Source organism: Onychomys torridus, chromosome 1 (assembly GCF_903995425.1).
Source record: "Onychomys torridus chromosome 1, mOncTor1.1, whole genome shotgun sequence".
In the NCBI taxonomy this organism is placed as follows: domain Eukaryota; kingdom Metazoa; phylum Chordata; class Mammalia; order Rodentia; family Cricetidae; genus Onychomys; species Onychomys torridus.
Window position 1 is genome coordinate 9,478,237 of NC_050443.1, and position 19,038 is coordinate 9,497,274.

The 19,038-nt window shown below is 45.6% G+C and overlaps 1 protein-coding gene across 3 annotated transcripts in view; it reads right to left on the reverse strand.

Moving 5' to 3' along the window:
* Sae1 (SUMO1 activating enzyme subunit 1) overlaps positions 1-18,793 on the reverse strand; it is a 54,749-nt gene extending 35,956 nt beyond the window's left edge. For 2 of the 3 annotated variants that reach the window (XM_036198433.1, XM_036198435.1), the window contains exons 1-4: positions 18,591-18,793; positions 8,971-9,082; positions 3,435-3,608; positions 1,563-1,705 (exon numbers count right to left, since the gene is read on the reverse strand). In XM_036198433.1, the coding sequence (XP_036054326.1) occupies positions 1,563-1,705; positions 3,435-3,608; positions 8,971-9,082; positions 18,591-18,700 (539 nt within the window). In that variant the 5' untranslated portion in view covers positions 18,701-18,793. Of the gene's footprint in view, positions 1-1,562; positions 1,706-3,434; positions 3,609-8,970; positions 9,083-9,627; positions 9,732-18,590 lie in introns of those variants that run through there. The other variant, XM_036198434.1, reaches the window with a different exon arrangement.
* Positions 18,794-19,038: the final 245 nt, after the last annotated feature.

The following is a 19,038-nucleotide window of genomic DNA, read 5'->3' on the forward strand; positions in this document are numbered from 1 at the left end:
TAAACAAACTCCCATAAACCAAAGAGACTGTTTTGCAAACATTCTCGAGGCATCATGACCTAAAGAACCAAACCTGCTCAAGTATGGTGGCACACACCTTTAACCCCAGCACTTGGGAGGCAGAGGCAGGTGGATCTCTGTGAGTTCAAAGCCAGCCTGATCTACAGAGTGAATTCCAAGACAGCAGGGCTACACAGAGAAAGTTTGTCTCAACCCCCCCCCAAAACAAACAAACAAAAAACCCACAACAAAAACAAACAAAATAAAGAGCCAAACCTAATTCCTCCTTCTGCTATGAGAATCTCGAATATGCTCGAATAATTAAGCCTGCTTTTGTTATAACTGTTCATTGTATAATACTCCTAGAACCAGATCTTTCTAAAGCTTTTGTGTGACTAGGGGAGAAAATGGGGGGAAAATGTTTACCCCTTTGAAAGTCCCCATCCGTGTCCCCATCACCCCCACCACCTCGAGACTGAGTTTCTCCGTGTAGTCCTGGAACTCACTCTGTAGACCAGGCTAGCCTTGAACTCAGAGATCATCTGTCTCTGCCTCCCAAGTGCCGGAACTGAAGGCCTGTGCTACTACCGTTCATTTCACAGGCAACAAACTTGTGGGCCATAAAAATACCAATGACTTGCTGGTGAGGCTGAACAATGAGAGCACTGCTTAGTAGGAAGCTCTGCTCAATCAGGCCTAGGCCTCTCTGTACTGCTCCCTGGCAAGGTAGGCTTCAGATGCTCTGTGTCTGTCAGCGAGAGAGAATGTAAATAGTGGCCAAATAAATACCCAGTTTATATAGTTTTGTAATACTCTATCGTCTGCTATCATTCACTTAAAGGCTGTAAATAAAAACCACTGAAGGTCTTGTCATGTGAGAATTAAGCTCTTCAGCTTCATGTTCAAAATGAGGGATAAGGTCTGTCTGTCTGCCCCACCACAGTAGGCTCCTCCTTGGAGCTTTTCCAAGGCAGGCTGAATGTGCCCAAAGAGCCCCCCATTTAACCAGCAGGTACTCTCTCCACCATCTCTCCACATGCAAGCACAAACTAGGGAACAAGTGTTTTTAAACCAAGCTTGCCTTCCAAGGACAGCATGTGGATTGCAGCCTTAATTTCATGAGGCTGGGATTCTCATATGTTCTTTGTCCAGAACTCTCACTGCTTTGGGCTTCAGATGACATCATCGTTTAAGTGTGGGGTCCACATATCCTAAAATTCTGAACCCGTGAGATAGGCGTGGTAGTGCACACCTTTGATCTTAGCACTCAGGAAGCAGAGTTAGGTGGATCTCTGAGTTGGAAGCCAGCCTGATCTACAGAGTGAGTTCCAAGACAGCCAGAGAAACCCTGTCTTGGAAAAAAACCAAAACAACAACAACAAAAAAACCAAAAATGTGAATCCACAAAGTACTCTACTTAGTAATTTGCTAATCGCTTATTTCAGAATGTTCTAAGTATTATAGCAAAGTAAGCTATTTCATTAGGGCAATTCATTTTCTTCCATAAATACTATTCCAACTGTGGAAATACTACTCTACTACCCTCTTCTCCCAGCACTTACTCTACAAACTCATGCTCTCCAAGATTTGCAAAGGTGTACCCATGGTACCCAAAGACATCTCCTGTGAAAAACTTGATGCTGTTTCTGTGACAGATCTGGTCAACTTTAACAATGACATCCCTGGAACAGCAAGTCAGGCACACCTGCAGAGAAACAGGAACTGACTGTTAAGAGCTGAAAACTATGAATCACTGCCCTGCTGTCTACATAAATCTTAAATTAACTGTCTCTCTGGCAAGCTTAAGACCAGTTTCAACAGGTACAACAGGTTCTTTGGGTGCTATAATTATAAGACAAAAGAGAAGTTGCTCGTTTCAGGGTGTAGAAAGTGTAAATGATATGATGGCCACTTTTGACAACTAAGAGGATTTAGCTAGAAAGTAAACCACTCGAGAATCTGTTCCCTTAATCCAAGAACACATAAACTATACTTCACAGTTCTCACAAAGACAGTAATATCAAGGTAATCTAAACTATTATCTAGTAATCTAAACTATTAGCTAATCTGTTAAAATCAAGAAAATTCTGGCGGCAAGTAAAACCAGTTTTTTAACAGCCGTAAAGGTCATGTTTGTGGAAAACCTCCCCAACATACATGTAATCTTTTTTTTAAAAAATTATTTCATTTAGGTTATTTTTTATAACAAAGTTCTCTCAATGTAGCCTTACTGGCCTGGAACTCATTCTTGTAGACCAGGCCTGTCTCTACTTCCCAAGCACCAGGACTAAAGGTACACACAAACACAACTGGCTATTTAATTTATTAATTATGTGTGTGATCAGATGTGGTGACGCAGACTGTAATCTCGGCACACCGGAGGCAGAGACAGAAAGATCTCTGTGAGGCCAGCCTGGTCTACAGAGTGAGTTCCAGGATAGCCAGGGCTTTGTTAGAGAGCTTGTCTCAAAAACAAACAGGAAAAGTCACATGAACTGACATAGAATTTAGCTTTTCCTTTCACCTCTGCATAGCCTTGGCACTGAGAGGAGATGAGGTTGGCTATGCCTCATTTGGCTTTTTATTGTAGTTACTGTCAAGTTCATGGCCAAAGTGATGTGGTGTTAAAAAGGACACAGACACACCAAGATTAGATAGATGTTGGTTGCTGGTTATCTTTACTTTTTTAAGACAAAGTCAGCCAGGCATGGTGTCGCACACCTTTAATCCCAGCACTTGGGAGGCAGAGGCAGGTGGATCTCTGTGTTCAAGACCAGCCTGGTCTACAGAGCAAGCTGTAGGACAATCAGGACTGCATAGAGAAATCCTGCTCAGAACCTGCCCCGCAAAAGACAGTCTCATGTAGTCCAGGCTGGCCTCAAAGTCAGTCTTCATCTATTCTATCTGACAAATATTGGGATTATGGGCATGTACCACCAAATTTGGCTAGGTATGCTCTTTCTTAACACAAAACACAAGCTGCAGCTTGATATTTCTAACAAGTAAGTGCAGTTGGCAACAAAACTAATCAACGACTTCAGTTTTCAGTAGAACACATGAGCAAAGATTCTGAAGGAAGATAAAATACTAATGCTGAAATCTAGTCTGGAGGAACAGAAGTCCAGAGAAGCAGCCAGTAGACAGCAGGCACCTCTCACAAACAACCACAATAGGTCCAACAGACTGGATCTACACAGAAGCATATTTAATGTATCAAGCCTAAAGAACAGAAATCTATAAATGTACATGAGAGGAAATTCTAGCACACCTACAGTTAATTTTGCTATGTAGTCATGGCTGGCCTCCAGCTTGGAGCAATCCTCCTTCCTGCCTCTGTTCACAAGCACTGGAGTTACAGGTGTGAGCCCACCATGGGCTTCCACTACTACTTGAACTTGCTGATTCTTCCAGCAGGTGTACACTAAGAGACTCACCGCATCAAACTGAGTGAAGAATGCCTCTGGCTTCTTCTCTATATCTTCAGTGTCCACCTTTACATCCACCATGGGGTTGAGATTCTGGGCACGTTCCAAAGAGGCCTCAGCCCTATTTTGGCCCACAGACCCGGTACGAATCAAGAACTGAGCACCCGGGTCTTCTGGAGATACCTAAGAAAAAAAATCTTCTCCTTAATTCTTGAGTCTCTGGAATATAAACCTCAAAGACACCGAGCCTGTAAGGATGCTAAAATGCCCACAACCAACTACTATTATTGTTCCTACAGAAATCTGTCTAAGTTGGGTATGCTGATGCACACCTTTAATTTTAGCACTGAGGAGGCAGAGGCAGGTGGATCTCTGTGAGATCAAGGCAAGCCTGATCTATAAAAGCCCAGGACAGCCAGGGCTGTTACCCAGAGAAACCCTGTCTCAAGAAACTGAGGAGGGTGGGGGGGAGGCACACAGCCATGCATGCCCTTAATACTGGTGCTCCAGAGGCAGAAGCAGACAGACTTCTGAGTTCGAAGCCCGCCTGGTCTGCTTAGTTCCAGGACAGCCAGGGCTACACAGAGAAACCCTGTCTCGAAACAAAACAAAAACAGAGATCAGCCAGCATCACTGAGGCAAAATCTAGGAAGTATTTGTTTGGGGTCAGCACACAGAGAAGCTGTGGTCAGGAAGTGGCCAAGACCACACCTGTGCTAGCAGCCAAACTCGACAATGTATAAGAGTCCCCCAGAGGTACTGCTTTTGAAGACATGAAGGAGTCACAGAGAGCAGAGCAGCTGAGGTACAACAGGGTCAGAGGAGGGGCTTGTGGTGAAGGTGCAGCCCAGCTGCCATAGAGATGACAGGGTGAAGGTGCAGCCCAGCTGCCATAGAGATGACAGGAACGAGGACTGTAGTAGCTATGGAATGGAGCACCTCAAGATCTTTGAAGCCCAGATCTTGAGTCAAACAAGTCTGGCGCTGAGCTTTACACTGTTATTGGATTTTGACTTTGTTCTAACTGTACTCAGGTTTTTCCCTCTTAGAGCAGGGAAGCATTTAATTTTTTATTTTATTTTTTTCCAAGTTTAAAGAAACTAAACTTTCAAAGTGTTTGAAATTTTTTTTTGGGGGGGGGAGCGCTGGAGAGATGGCTCAGAGGTTAAGAGCACTGACTGCTCTTCCAGAGGTCCTGAGTTCAATTCCCAGCAACCACATGGTGGCTCACAACCATCTGTAATGAGATCTGGTGCCCTCTTCTGGCCTGCAGTCATACATGCTATGTACATAATTAATAAATAAATAATAATAAATTTTTTTTTTCGAGACAGGGTTTCTCTGTAGCTTTGAAGCCTGTCCTGGAACTTGCTCTGTAGACCAGGCTAGCCTCGAACTCAGAGATCCGCCTGCCTCTGCCTCCAGAGTGCTGGGATTACAGGCGTGCGCCACCACCGCCCAGCAAGTGTTTGAATTTTTAACTACCATGGGACTTTTACAAGTTGGGATGTTTTATGTTGTAGTATTAATATTAACACCATATTAGAGACAAATTAGAAAAGTTATATAGTTCAATAGTGATGCTAGTTTAGTTTTTGCTTTGTTTTTTGTCAATTTGACCCAAGCTAGAATTATTTGGGAAGAGGAACTTCAAAATGAGAAAATGCCTTTATCAGAATGCTTACAGCCAAGTCTGTGGGGGCATTTTCTTGATTAATGATTGATGTAGAAGGGCCCAGCTTACTGGGCAGGTGGTCCTAGATTGTATCAAAAAGTAAGCTGAGCAAGCCAGTAAGCAGTGTTCCCTATGAGCTGTTTCATGTCTCAGTTTCTGCCTCGGAGTTCCTGCACTGACTTCCCTCAGTCATGGGGTCTGACCTGAGAGTTGCAAGCTGAAATACAGTGTTTTCTTCCCAAGTTGCTTTTGGTCAGTGTTTACACAGCAATAGAAATTCTAAGACAGACTCCTGCTCTTCTTCCTTCTGAGGAACTTCAAAACTGGCTATTGATGGTTAAATAGCACCCTCTTGTGTTTACAAGAGAAACTCTCTCTGAAGTCTAATGTCTCCTTTACTTAAATTTGTTGATTTTGTGTGTGTGGGTGGGTTTTTTTGTTTTTGTTTTTTTTTTTCCAAGACAGGGTTTCTCTGTGTAACAGTCCTGGCTGTCCTGGAACTCACTTTGTGGACCAGGCTGGCCTTGAACTCACAGAGATCTGCCTGCCTCTGCCTCCCTAGTTCTAGGATTAAAGGCATGTGCCACAATACCTGGCTTAAATTTGTTCAGATTTTTAATTGCTAACAGATCTCTGTGAGTTCAAGGCCAGCCTGGTCTCCAAAGCCAGCTCCAGGAAAGGCGCAAAGCTATACAGAGAAACGCTGTCTCGAGAGAAAAAAAAAAAAAAAAAGAAAGAAAGAAAATGGACCCATTTTTCAGACCAACCCTCTACCAGTGTCATGTTTTTAAGTTACCACATCCTGTTCTTCAGGGATCACTCCCTACTGCAAGGCTGAAATCTATGATTAAGAACAAGGGTCCTGGATTGGAGATTTAGCTCAGGGGTAGTGCGCTTGCCTAGCCAGGCCCCAGGTTTGATCCTCAGCTCAAAAAACAAAAAACAAAACAAAAAACCAAGAGTCCTTAAGACAGAGCGCCCGTGTGGCCTGGACAGGTGTCTCCATGACGGTGACCTGCTGGCGTCCTATGCAACCTAAGTCTGAAGCTCATTTTTTAGTAAAAGGGGGGACCTGTAGGTCTCTGTCGTGTGGTGTCGTCGTCCCCCCCCCTTTTTGGGTAACTGTTGCCTTGCTTGCTGACCTTGACATCCTCCCTATGCTAATTCCCTTCGAGATTCCACCCTCCTGAATGCTTAAGGTAAGTTCCTTGTCTGTGTATCCTGTATATTGGGCATTAACAGTTTAGATGCAAGATCGTAAAACATCAGAAGGGAAATTCTGCCTTCTGGGGTTCTCCCACTGTGCTGTAAGCCTATATTTAGGACCTCCTCCCTCCTTCAATAAACGGCATTCGGCATTCAAAAAAGATAAAAATAAAAATAAAATAAAAAAATTAAAAAAGAACAAGGGTTCTGGACCATTCAGGTTAGATTCAAATCCTCAATTCCAATCTTGGTTCAACCACTGTTATTATCTACATGTTCAGAAATATGTGTTATAGATGCTTATCATTCAACAGATAACACCTACCACATAATGTTCTGCCATTCTAGTCTCCATAAGGCCCTCTGAGATACAGCTGTGTAAGAGTCTATATCAGGGCTATTCACTTTAGTAGGCAAAATTCCATAGAACAATTCACTGACCCAATAGCCAAGTCCACACGATTCCAGTCTTCTAAATCATTTTGCACCACTGCCTCCCAGGGGTGTTCTTAGGGAAATTACAGGAGGAAAAGCATGGTGTATATATGGACTGTTAAATTTATCTGATGGAAGTTGAGCTAGTTAAGCTGACCAGCACTAGACTACAGGAAGTCCATTAGAAACCATGCCTAACTCTAACCCTGGAGTGCTTTTATATTATCACTGTGCAGGATTTCTACAATGTAGCTGGGGTCGAGGACCACTACTTTAAGAAAAGAGAAGGCACTGTGGTCCTCCAAGTAGGGGAAGAAAATCCACCTGTGTCTCCCAACACTGGACAGCCCTTGGTATTCTTCTGACATGGCATCAGAACCACATCACTCAACTCCTGGAATAGGATGGACCCACTGGAGTCCCACAGCCAGATGATGGTTTGGGAAATCCCATTTATATTTTCGATACCCAGAGCTGCCTGGTACAAAGTGTCTGGGCAGGTGTACTAATCCTCTGTATGTGCTCCTGCCTGTAGAGGGCACTGTAGTCTCAGACATGTCCTCTGTCCTGATTGCCTGCTCACAGAAATGTATTTCCTTAGGTTTTCTTCCTTCCTTCCTTCCTTTCTTATTTATTTATTTATTTGTTATGTATACAGAAGAGGCCGCCAGATCTCATTACAGATGTTTGTAAGCCACCACGTGGTTGCTGGGAATTGAACTCAGGACCTCTGGAAAAGCAGTCAGTGCTCTTAACCTCTGAGCCATCTCTCCAGCCCTTCTTTCACTTTTAAATGCTTGTCATCTGAGAGTTTTGATATGTAGCCAAGGATGACTTCAAACCTGCAGCGATCCTCCTGATGCTTCTTCAAGTGCTGGGATTACAAATATGTACCACCATGCCACTCTCCCCTTAGGTTTAACTTTAAAATCAATTATTAGTTGGGGATATAGCCCAGTTGGCATAGTATTTGCCTAGCAAGCATAAAGCTCTGGGTTTGACTGCCAATGCTTCACAAATAGAGTAGGGTGGCTCATGCCTGTAATAATAGTACTGGAGAAATGGAGGCAAGATCAGAAGTTCAAGGTCACCTTCAGCTGAAGTTTGAGGTCAGCTTTGGCTCACTGAAATCCTACCTTAGTAACAATAAAAATGCCAGGCGCAATGGTGCATTTCTTTAATCTCAGCACTATGGAGGCAAAGGCAGGCTGACCACTTTAAGTTTGAAGTCAACCTGGTCTACATACAAAGTTCCAAGCCAGCCCTTACATAGTTGAGAGCTAGTCTTAAAAAGAGTTGTAGCTGCCTGGCATGGTGAAGCATGCCTTTAATCTCAGCACTCAGGAGGCAGAGGCAGGCTGGTCTACATAGAGAGAAGGTGCCTCAAAACAAACAAACAAACAAAAGAAGTTGTGGCTCTAACACTAAGTGAAGTCCATGTTCCTTTTATATTGCAGTAGAAAGTTCTAGATTTTTGACACAGTCTCATGTATCTCTGAGGCTACACTGAAAGTTCCAAGGCAGCCTGAACTACACAGTGAGTCCCTGCCTCAAAAGACCAAGAAGCAAGCAAAGAAACAAAAACTGTTAGAAAACCTACATGTCACTGAAGCATGAAGATGTGTAAAGAAGCGCCTCCATCCTGAAGGAAAGACAGGCTGGAGACAGCTGCACCAGAACCAGGTGCTGCTGTAGTATCTCCACACCCTGCTCTGCTCAGTTAATACTGGATGCTCACTGTGCTCCTCAGTGTAAGCAGTCTGTACACCTTCTCTCTGATTCAGTATTTTTCAAAGTAGTGAACCATCTACACTAAGATTATGTCCTTTTTTTTTTTTTTTTTGAGAGTTGCACTTATGTAGCAAACACCAAGCTTGAACTTACAACCCTGCCTCAATTTCCTGAGTTTAAACTGAGACATCTTTTTTTTGGGGGGGGGAGAGGTTTGAGACAGGGTTCTCTGTGTAGCTTTGTGCCTTTCCGGGCCTTGCCTTCTGAGTGCTGGCATTAAAGACATGGGCCGCCACCACCCAGCTGAGACATCTTTTAAATGTACCCATTCTTGAACCACCCCAGAACTTCTGAATCAGCAGCTCAGGAGTGAAGGCCATACATAAGCTCGAGGCTTTAGTCTCCCAGCACAGTGCCACTGAACCTGGATTTACAGTGCAGCACTCACAGCACTGCATCTTGAGGGAAGACGGGGCAAGCAGAGGGATAGATACATACCTGTTCGTGATCCAGCATGGTCAGTCCTTTCACTCCTGCCAGGATAAGATTCTTGGCAATTTCAGCCCCAAGTCCTTTCATGCCAACAATCAGCACCCGGGAAGCTCGAAGCCTGTAGACACAGGCTATGTTAACTTGATGACTCCAAACAGTGGGATGTGTTCAATCACAGGACAATAAAAAAAAGTTTATTTTCACTATAGGCACCGAAGCACCACTGAACCTTCACATCTAGAAAATGGGTTCCAAACAATCCTGCACAGAACATTACTCCCCCCCCCCCCCCAGGGTTTCTCTACATAGCTTTGGAGCCTGTCCTGGAACTTGCTCTGTAGACCAGCTGGCCTTGAACTCAAAGATCCACCTGCCTCTGTCTCCCGAGTGCTGGGATTAAAGGTGTGCACCACCACTGCCCAGCCTAGAACATTACTTCTTTACTGAGCACCTACCATAACATGCACCTTCTCTAGAGTGTGCAAACAGTAGTTTATAAGGTAGCTCTTCAAGCATGAGACGTGAAGTCTTATGGGGCTGGGGTGGTAGAATTTGGCCTTTCATGAGCTCCTACATGAATCCCAAGAACCACAAGGAAATACAATTTTTAAAAGGACAAAGGAAGATTCAAATTTTAAACAGAACAGTGATAATGATGAAAACCTTTCAGATCAAGCAGCTGAGGTAGGAAGGATCTCCAGAAGCTCAAGTCCAGATTCAATAACAGAGACCTTGTCTCGGGGTTGGGGATTTAGCTCAGTGGTAGAGCGCTTGCCTAGCAAGCTCAAGGCCCTGGGTTCAGTCTTCAGCTCTGGAAAAGCAAAAACAAAACAAAACTAAACAGAGACCTTGTCTCAACAAAAAGAAACCTGGAGGAGGTGCTTTTTAATCAAAAGGAAATAGACAATCAACATACAGATAGTTGAAAAGAAACCATTTCAACTATAGAAAACTAAACCTGTGAACACACAAGCTCAGGAAAAAGATGCTTGGCTCAACATGTTTCAGATATAGAAGAACAGAGGCTGCAAAGCAGTGCACAAGGGACACATGCCAGGTATGAGAATGAGGGGCATGGTCTGAGGGCTTGGTGGGCACTAGAAGGGTTCTGGACTCAATTCTAAGGCATGTGGTGAGAAGATAATGTCACAGTTAACAGAAGATTGGGGTAGTTATATATGCGTACCCTCTCAGACTAGTATGATAACCAAAGAAGTACTGAAAAGGGCAAGTATATTTACTATGAACTGGGGACTGAACTCAGGGGCTCTTGCACAGAAGGCAAGTATAGAAGTAGGCAAGAATGAAGTATAACCCCAGCTTGGCAAGAGGAACATTATTTAATCTGGAGCACACAAGCAAAACACATGACAGCACGAAAGTGTGTTTAAGAATGAGAAGGTGTCAGTGCACACCTGTGATTCCAGCACTGGGAAGGTGGAAACAGGGTAAGGGGGTGGGTTCAGAGTCATGCCTGGCTACACAGTAAATTTGAGGCCAACCTGAGCGTAACAAAAACATCGGGTAGGGGAACTGTTTTGATCTCTGTCAAGAGAAAGAAAATGAGACAAAAAAAGAAAAGGAAAAAAAAAAAAAGGTAACCCAGTTGTGAGAGGCAGGATTGTTTCATAGTATCCTGAAAGTCTTTATCCACAAGTATCTAAAGTCAGAATTTATCAAGTCTGAGAGGGCAATTCAGACCTTGCTTCTGCACTGTTGGACAAGGCCCTAAGGACCAGGTAGTGCAGTCCATCACAGCCACACTGGGGATGTGGCGATTCAAGGCTTCTAGCAACCCCAATGTAGACCAGCTCTGTCCAAGTGCCAGCACCTGGACAACACCAGGCCCTTTCCCAAATTACTCTGATGGTCACCAGTGCTTGCTTACACAGAATTACATTCAGGAGCCTTTAAAAAGTGCAGCAGCCATCAGGTGCTGGGGTACATCCCTACAGTCCCAACACTCTAGAGTCTAAGGCAGAAGGACTGGGAGTGTGAGGCCAGCCTGGATTATGGCACTATATAATTCTAAAGCTACAAACAAAACCAAAGCTGGACATGGTGGGGGAGCACCCTATAATCCCAGGTACTTGGAACTTAAGGTTATCCTTTGCTTGAGGTCAGCCTGAGCTTTGAGAGTCTTTCTAACAAAAAAAGAATCAGCAAGACATGATGATGCACACCACACTAGCTCATATGACAGTCAACATTATGACTATGTAGTAGAAAAGGAATACTCTCAAAAGGAAACTCTAAGTTATCATTTAGGCAGGCTTGGTGGTACTTAGCTTTAATTCCAGCACTGAGGAGGCAGAGGCAGGTGGATCTCTGTGAGTTTGAGGTCAGTCTGGTCTACATAGCAAGTTCTAGTACAGCCAGAGCTACATAGTAAGACCCTGCCAAAAATGAATGAATGAATGAAGTTTGTGTGGTGTGTACATGTGCGAGTGAGATCACAGTAAACTTTTAGAAGTAGATTGGCTCTCTCCTTTCCCCCATGGTTTCCAAACAAGCACTTATTGTTTACTAACTACACTCAAGAGGCAGGCAAATCTATGTGAGTTCGAGGCCCAGTCCAGTCTACAGAGTGAGTTCCAAGACAGTCAGGGCTAAACAGAGAAATCCTATCTCAAAAAAAGAGGGCAGATAAATGCAGGCACATAACTGCATATGTAAAGCCATCTTGGTCATCAAACTGAGTTTCAAGCTTGTCAGGATCATAAACAAAAGCATCATCTAGATTCTAGAGCAATACCTGGCATGTAACAAATGTTCCACAGGTGTTAATACAGACTTACTGAACTCTTCAACCCCCACCACCTTCATTATACAAGCCTGGCTAGCCATAACTTCAATCTGTATTTTCAGCACCCACTCTCAGAAAGAACTGAGACTTGGTCTCATTCATCCGAGGTTGCCCTAAAACTATGTAGCAGAGGACAGCCTTGAACTCTGACCCTCCTGCCTCTATCTCTAGCACAGTAATAAGTGTGCACCTTCTTGCTCAGCATATGTGGTACTAGGATCAAACCCAGGGTTTCATGCACACAAGGATGGCAAGCAACTGAGTTCACTGCCAGCTGATAAAATCTACAGCTCACATTTAGGTTGTTCAGAACTTATCTACACACTACTTTACTAGTTTTATCTCCTATTATCAGATTACTTACCCCAAACATGCCCTCAGCTTTCCATCTCCAGACTTCAAAATCACATTTTACACTCCCTTAAACACACAACCTCTTCCTCACTAGCCTACTCAAGCTCCCTCACCCCAGTGCTATTTCCTCAGTGCCCATGGTAGTTAATATTCACTGACAACTTAGATTTAGAATCACCATGTACACACAGCTCTGGGTATATTCTAAGACAGGTTGTTTGTTTGTTTGTTTTTTCTCGAGACAGGGTTTCTCTGTGTAGCTTTGGAGTCTGTCCTGATTTAACTTTGTAGACCAGGCTGGCCTCAAACTCAGAGATCTGCCTGGCTCTGCCTCCTGAGTGCTGGGATTAAAGGCGTGCACCACCACAGCCTGGCCCATGACATTTACAGGAAGGTCCGATGGGACGGGCAATGATGGTGGCATACACCTTTAATCCGAGCACTCAAGAGGCAGAGGCAAGTGGATCTCTGTGTGTTGAGGCCAGCCTGGTTTACAGAAATAGTTCTACAACAGCCAGGACTACACAAAAGAAACCCTGTCTCAAAAAAAAAAAAAAAAAAAAAAAGAGAAGTTCAATAGAAGATGGCAGACCTACCCTGACTGCGACACCATCAATGGAGTAGATCCCCATTCAATTAAAAAAGACAGAGGCTCTGGTTCTACAAGCAAAAGTGCTTTCTGCCTGAGGATGTAAGCCTGAGGACCTGAGTGCTATTCTCAGAAGCCCCAAAAAGTGAGAAGAGAACCAAGTCCACAAAGTTGCCCTCTAACCTCCACACATACATGCCAAGATATGTAACCTCCCACAGACATTCAATAATAAATAAAATTCCCGGGTTGGGGATTTAGCTCAGTGGTAGAGCGCTTGCCTAGCAAGCTCAAGGCCCTGGGTTCGATCCTTAGCTCCAAAAAAAACAAACCCTGCTAATAAAATTCCCAGCACTCTGGAGGCAGCAGTAAGTAGGATCTCTGTGAGTTCAAGATTAGCCTGGGCCTACCTAGCTAATTCCTAGACCCTGTCTCAAAACAACAAACAAAATAATAAGTTTAAAAAGGAGGGGGTGGGTGGGCAGGCAGCGGTGGTGCACGTCTTTAGTCCCAGCACTGGAGAGGCAGAGGCAGCTGGATCTCTGTGAGTTCCAGGATAGGCTCCAAAGCTACAACAGAGAAACCCTGTTGAAAGAAGACAGAAAGGGGGGGGGGGGGGGAGGAAGGAAGGAAAGGAAAGAAAAAGGCGGGGACAGAGATTGCTCACCCTTCGTTCCTGACTAGCTGCAGAGCCACCGTCAGCTGGGTGTCACGGCCCGCTGCCTCGCTCTCTCGCCATGGTGGACTGAGAAGAGTATTAGCACACAGGCCTTCCTTTTCAAACTGCCATTATTTTGTGTGCATGTGTGCCATGCCCATATGTGGAGACCACATGAAACTCAGGAGTCCCTTCTGTCCTTCCACCACGTGGGTCCCAGAGACTGAAACCATGCTGTCAAGTTGTGCAGCCAATGCCTTCACCTGCTGAGCCAGTCCCGGGGCTTTCCCACCATGGTACACTCAAGGGAAAATGACCTCTCCAGAACTTTCCTTTCAGCAGCAACATTAAAGGTCTCCAACAGGTCTAATAGAGCAGGCTTGTCATCCCAGCTGCTCAGGAGGCTGAGGCAGGAGGATCAAAAGTACTGAGTGTAGCTAGCTGGGAGAGATGGCTCATACCTGTAATGGGACAGAGTGTGAGACCCAGTCTCAAAACACACAGAGAACTGAAAACACTAAAAAGAGGCTGTTGTGTGTACATATTTACAAAAAGAAAAAAAGAGTTCTGACCAGTCTCGGGTAACTGAAGGGCTTCTCCTGCTCCCCACCCCGCAACCATTACAACATAGCTCTTCAGAACAAGTGGTCTGGAATTGTTCACTTTATTCAACAGCAATCAAAAATGAATATCATATTTTTAATCTTAACCACACACGCCAGGGCCCCAGAGACTACAGCTTACTTATAGCTCAATTACATGAAAAGGGCTTAAAACACTACCTGGCATACAGTCAGCACTTAATGAAGTAGCTATTATTCATAATCTCTGAAGTAGCAATTCTCTATCTAGGAATCAACCCTACAGAAGTACGTGAGCATAAAAATTATATACAAGCTTTCAGTGGCAATACTGTGGCCAATGAGTTTGTTCAAGGCAAAATTGAGTTGGAAAAATATGCACATCATACACAGAAGTGTACCTTCTTCCACCTGCCCAAACTAACCCTGACCTATGCAATCATCAGTTCTCACCCACAAAATTGAACAGGACCCAGGAGTAAGAAAGCTGGGTTCAAGTAATTACTTGAACCCAGGAAGAACAAAGCAAGACCTGTTTCTTTCTCTAAAAATAAAAAGATTTATTAATTATTTTGCTGTATTTGCTTGCATGTCATTTTCCTCCCCTTGGGTGATTTTTTGTTTTTTTCTTGTGTACCACATGTGTGCAGGAACCACAGAAAGCTGGATCCCCTGGAAGTGGAGTTGCAGGAAGTTGTGAGCTGCCATATGGGTACCAAGAACTGAATTTCAGGCTCCTGACATAGTAAGTGCTCTTAACTGAACCATCTCAACAGCCCAAGATCCTGTTTCTTTTTTTCTCTCTTTCTTTGGATTTTTAGACAGAGTTTCTGTGTAGCCCTGTCTGTCCTGGAACTCAGAGAGATCCACCTGCCTCTGCCTTCTGTGCTAGGACTAAAAGGCGTGCACCACCAAAACAAGGGAGCTGTGGCTATAGCTCAGTTGGCAGAGTACTTGTCTAGTGTGCACAAACACTGGATTCCATCTCCAGCACGTGGCTCACACTTGTAATCACAAGTTCACAGTGATCAAACTGAATGGAAGACCAAGCTGGGTTACATGAGACACTGTTGAAATACATTTTTCCCTTACAATCTACTGCCCACATTTCAAAGACATGTTTTCTTTGCCCTACTGGGGGTAGAACTCAGGGCTTCATATGCTCGGCCCCTTCTGCAACCACTGATCAGCCCAAACAGAGCTCTTACAATGTGAACTACATCTTAACACACTGTTCAAAGATTTGAATGGTCTCTCTGTGAGCTCCTTACTGGAAACTCAGTCCTGTGGATTCTCTCACTTCAGTTCATTCCACACTCTTTCCCCTGCTGACCTGCTAAAGCCAAACCAGCTTCCCTTCACAGGAACTAAGGCTACTTCCAACAAAGGACCCTGGCATCAAAGGACCCTATTTGTCCCCCTCCAAGTTTAAACAAATGACCCATTCATCAGGTATCAGACAAAGTGCTACTTTCCTAGAAGCCCATAATGACTTTCTAATCTTTGTGGAGTGTTTTTCTTTTTTTAGGAAGGGTAGATGAGATTGAGATTATGGACATGAGCTACTGAGCCCTTTTTTATGCAGTGCTAGAGAGGGAACCTGAGCTTTGTATATGCTAAGCAAGCACTCTATCAACTAAGCTACACGCCCAGCTAACACAGGTTGCTTCATCTACCCATGAGGAAGCCTGAAACACTATGCTTAAGTGACTTGCCTGAAGACTAAATTCAGATCAAACTTCAGTGACAAGACATAAAGCTCTATGCTTCATAACTGTGCTACATTACTAAAATCCTCAGAGAGGAAAAGCTTAATAAACTAGAAATTACTTGTTTTGTTTTTGAGATAGTCTCATGCTTCATATCATGAGATAGTCCCAGGCTGACCTTGGACTCCTGGCCCCCTATAGCCACCCTTGGAAGCACTAGGATTGTAAGTACGCCCACTGAACCCGTGAACCAGCACTCCTAACAATGGGCAGGAGAACTTTTCCAAGTTCCATGCCAGCCTGGGCTAGAAAGAAACCCTGTCTCAAAGGAGAAAAATAAACAATTTGCTGGGATAGGCTGGAGGCTGGGGTGTTTATACCCCAGATGAAACACAAAAGCCTAGCATGTGATTCCACCCCTAGCACTGAAACTGTTACTGTTCTTAAAACCTCTCGGGGATGTCAATGGTTCAATACTCTAAATATTTCCCTTCTTTTGTTGCTGGTTACTCAGACTTATCTAATAATGTAGAGAATTTACTAATGTCTTCTGAGTGTAGTTGGTCTTTTTATTTGTTTGTTTGTTTTTTTTGAGATAGGGTTTCACTGTGTAGCCCTGGCTGTCCTGGAACTTGCTTTGTAGACCAGGCTGGCCTCAAATTCACAGAGATCCGCCTCTCGAGTGCTGGGGTTAAAGGCATGCGCCACCGCCGCCCTCACCATCACTGAGTGTGTAGTTGTTGTTATGCGACCTCATTTACTTCAATCTCATCAAGTAGAGTCATTCCTTTTTTCTTCAGAGATTTTACACGTCTGTGTGTTAACATCTGAGTGTATGCACGTGGAACACATGTGTGCAGTTCCCACAGAGACCAGAAGAGGATGTCAGAGTCCCTGGAATTAGTTGCATCTGGTTGTGAATCATCATGTGGATGGAAGGAACCACATCAAGGGCTACTGCAAGAGTCGCCAGTGCTCTTAACCCATCATCTACCTCTCTAGCTCCCAACACACGCCCTTGTTTTTAAAGTGAGGGTCTCACTATGTAGCCCTGGCTGGCCTGGCACTCACAATGTAGATCAGCTGGCCTCGAACTCACTGGGAAGAAAGGTGTGCGCCACCATGCCAAGACTGGTCTTGAACTTCTGATCTTTTTGCATCTACCTACTGAGTGCTAAAATGAGAGGCATTTACCCACACATCTAGTTTATATGGCATCTACCTCCCTCCTCAACCTCCTGAGCAGTGGGGTTACAAGTGTGAGCCACCTCATCAATGCATAGTTTTCTAGTTTGACTGGAGTGTATTTATGTAGCCCTGGCCTGCCTCTGACATGATTGAAGGCTTGGACCACCCACCATGCCTGGCAGTATTTTTGATTTTTTGGGGTAAGGTGTCACTATGGCTCAGAATGGCATCAAACTCATTATGTACTGCAGGCTAGCCTTGAGCCCACTCCTCCATCCTCAGCCTCCTAGGTGCTGGGATTTGGGGTGTGTGCCACTACTTTGGAGCCTTATTATTTTGTGTGGTGCGTTTACCCACCAACCCCACAGTTCCCCAGAGTTTTCTTGAGTGTGAGCAGCAGGAAATATTAGATATTAGGATTTATATTACGGAGATAAACAGAAAATAAAGGATAGCCTCGAGAGGGCCTGGAACCTATTCCAACCAGCCCTGACTGTCTCTTCCCCAGGGTATTTATAGAGACGCCAGGGGGTGGAGCAAAAGACGTCCCCACAGCACAGCCAAGTGCAGACCATTTCAGATACCTGCACTCAGGCCCATGGCCCTAATCATCCTCTATCTGGACCTGCTGGGTAAAGCCACGAGGAACCTGAAAACGGGCTCCCACAATTTCGAAACCTTATTATTTATGAATATTGTCCTCAGTCCCCATCAGAACATAAGCTTCAATGAAAAATGTTCAGGTAGCCCAAGCATGATGCCTCACCAAGTCAAGTGCTTGTCTTGAAGGCCTGGGGAAACCTGGCAACCTGAATTCAAACCTCAGAATCCACATAAAAGTGAAACAGAACCGACTGCACAAAGTTATCCTTTGGCATCCACATCTACACCATGGAACACATAGACAAATACATCAAATTCTAAAACTCTTCCCCAAAAAATGCTTAAGGAGCTAAGGTGTGGTGACGAATGCACGTAACCCCTAGCACTTGGGAAGGTAAGTAAGAGGATCTCTGCAAGTTAGTTTGTTTTGAGACGGGTCTCACGGTGTAGCTCTGGCTGTCCCGGAAAGAGAGCCCAGCCTGGCCTCGAACTCACAGAGAACCACCAGCCTCAGTTTCCAGAGTGCCGGAATTAAAGATGTGCAAAATCACGCCCAGCAAAAATAATAATAACAACAATAATAACAACAACAACCATTTGAAAGAGGGAAAGAGGCACACGCCTCTAATCCCAGCACTCACTCGGGAGGCAGAGGCAGGCAGGCGGCTCTGAGTTCCAGGGCAGCCTGGGCTAGGGGGGACCATGACAGGGTGCTCAATAAATCCGGCCACCCCGAGCCTCTCCAGGCGTCCCTTTGTCAGGACTCGCTCCCAAATCCTCCCCAGAGGAGCCGGCGGGGCTTGCCGGGTCCCCGGGGCGTCCGACACAGGTTCCCACTGAATGGAAGCTAATGAGCTCAGCCCGCCTCTCTCACGCCCTCAACTCCACCATCACCCGTGGCCGACACCGGCGGAGCCTCCTCCAGTTCGAATCCTCCCTCTTCCCCGCCTCCTCCGAGGACACCCGCCCCCTCACCCGGGGGACGTCGGCACCCCCACACTTCCCCGAAACATCCTCCTTGCGTCCTTTCCGGGTCGCTAGGGAACCCAGGGGCATCAATCACCACGCGGCTTTCCCAACAGGCCCCACCCGCTCCCCCAGGACCCACAGGCCGGCTCGGGCCGGCCGCGCCCCTCACCGCTTCTGGGCCTCCAGTCCCCACAGGCGGATCTGCCGGTCATACTGCGCCGCCTCCTCCTCGCTGATGCCGCCGCCGCCGCCGCCGCCGGCCTCTTCCTTCTCCACCATGGCGCCGGCTTTCAGCTCGCCCGCTCCCGCTCTCGCCAACCGCCAGCCGAGCCGTGCGCCGGGGCCGCGCCTGCGTCTGCGCCTGCGCAGAGAGCCGCGTCTGCGCAGTGTGCGCAGTGGCCGCCTCCGTGCGTTCCGAGGAACCACGTGGGTTCCCGGGGCTCCCAGGCCCGCTCGCTGCCGCGGGTCACGTGAGGGAGACGCCGCTCAATCGCGGAGAGGGGAAAAAAAGTGGCGGGAGTTTTGGCTCCGCGGGGATGTCCACGTGGTCATTTATGAAGCTGTACTTGGGTGTATCGAGTTCTCGCGGGGAATCCTGCGTCGATGGTATGAAAAGT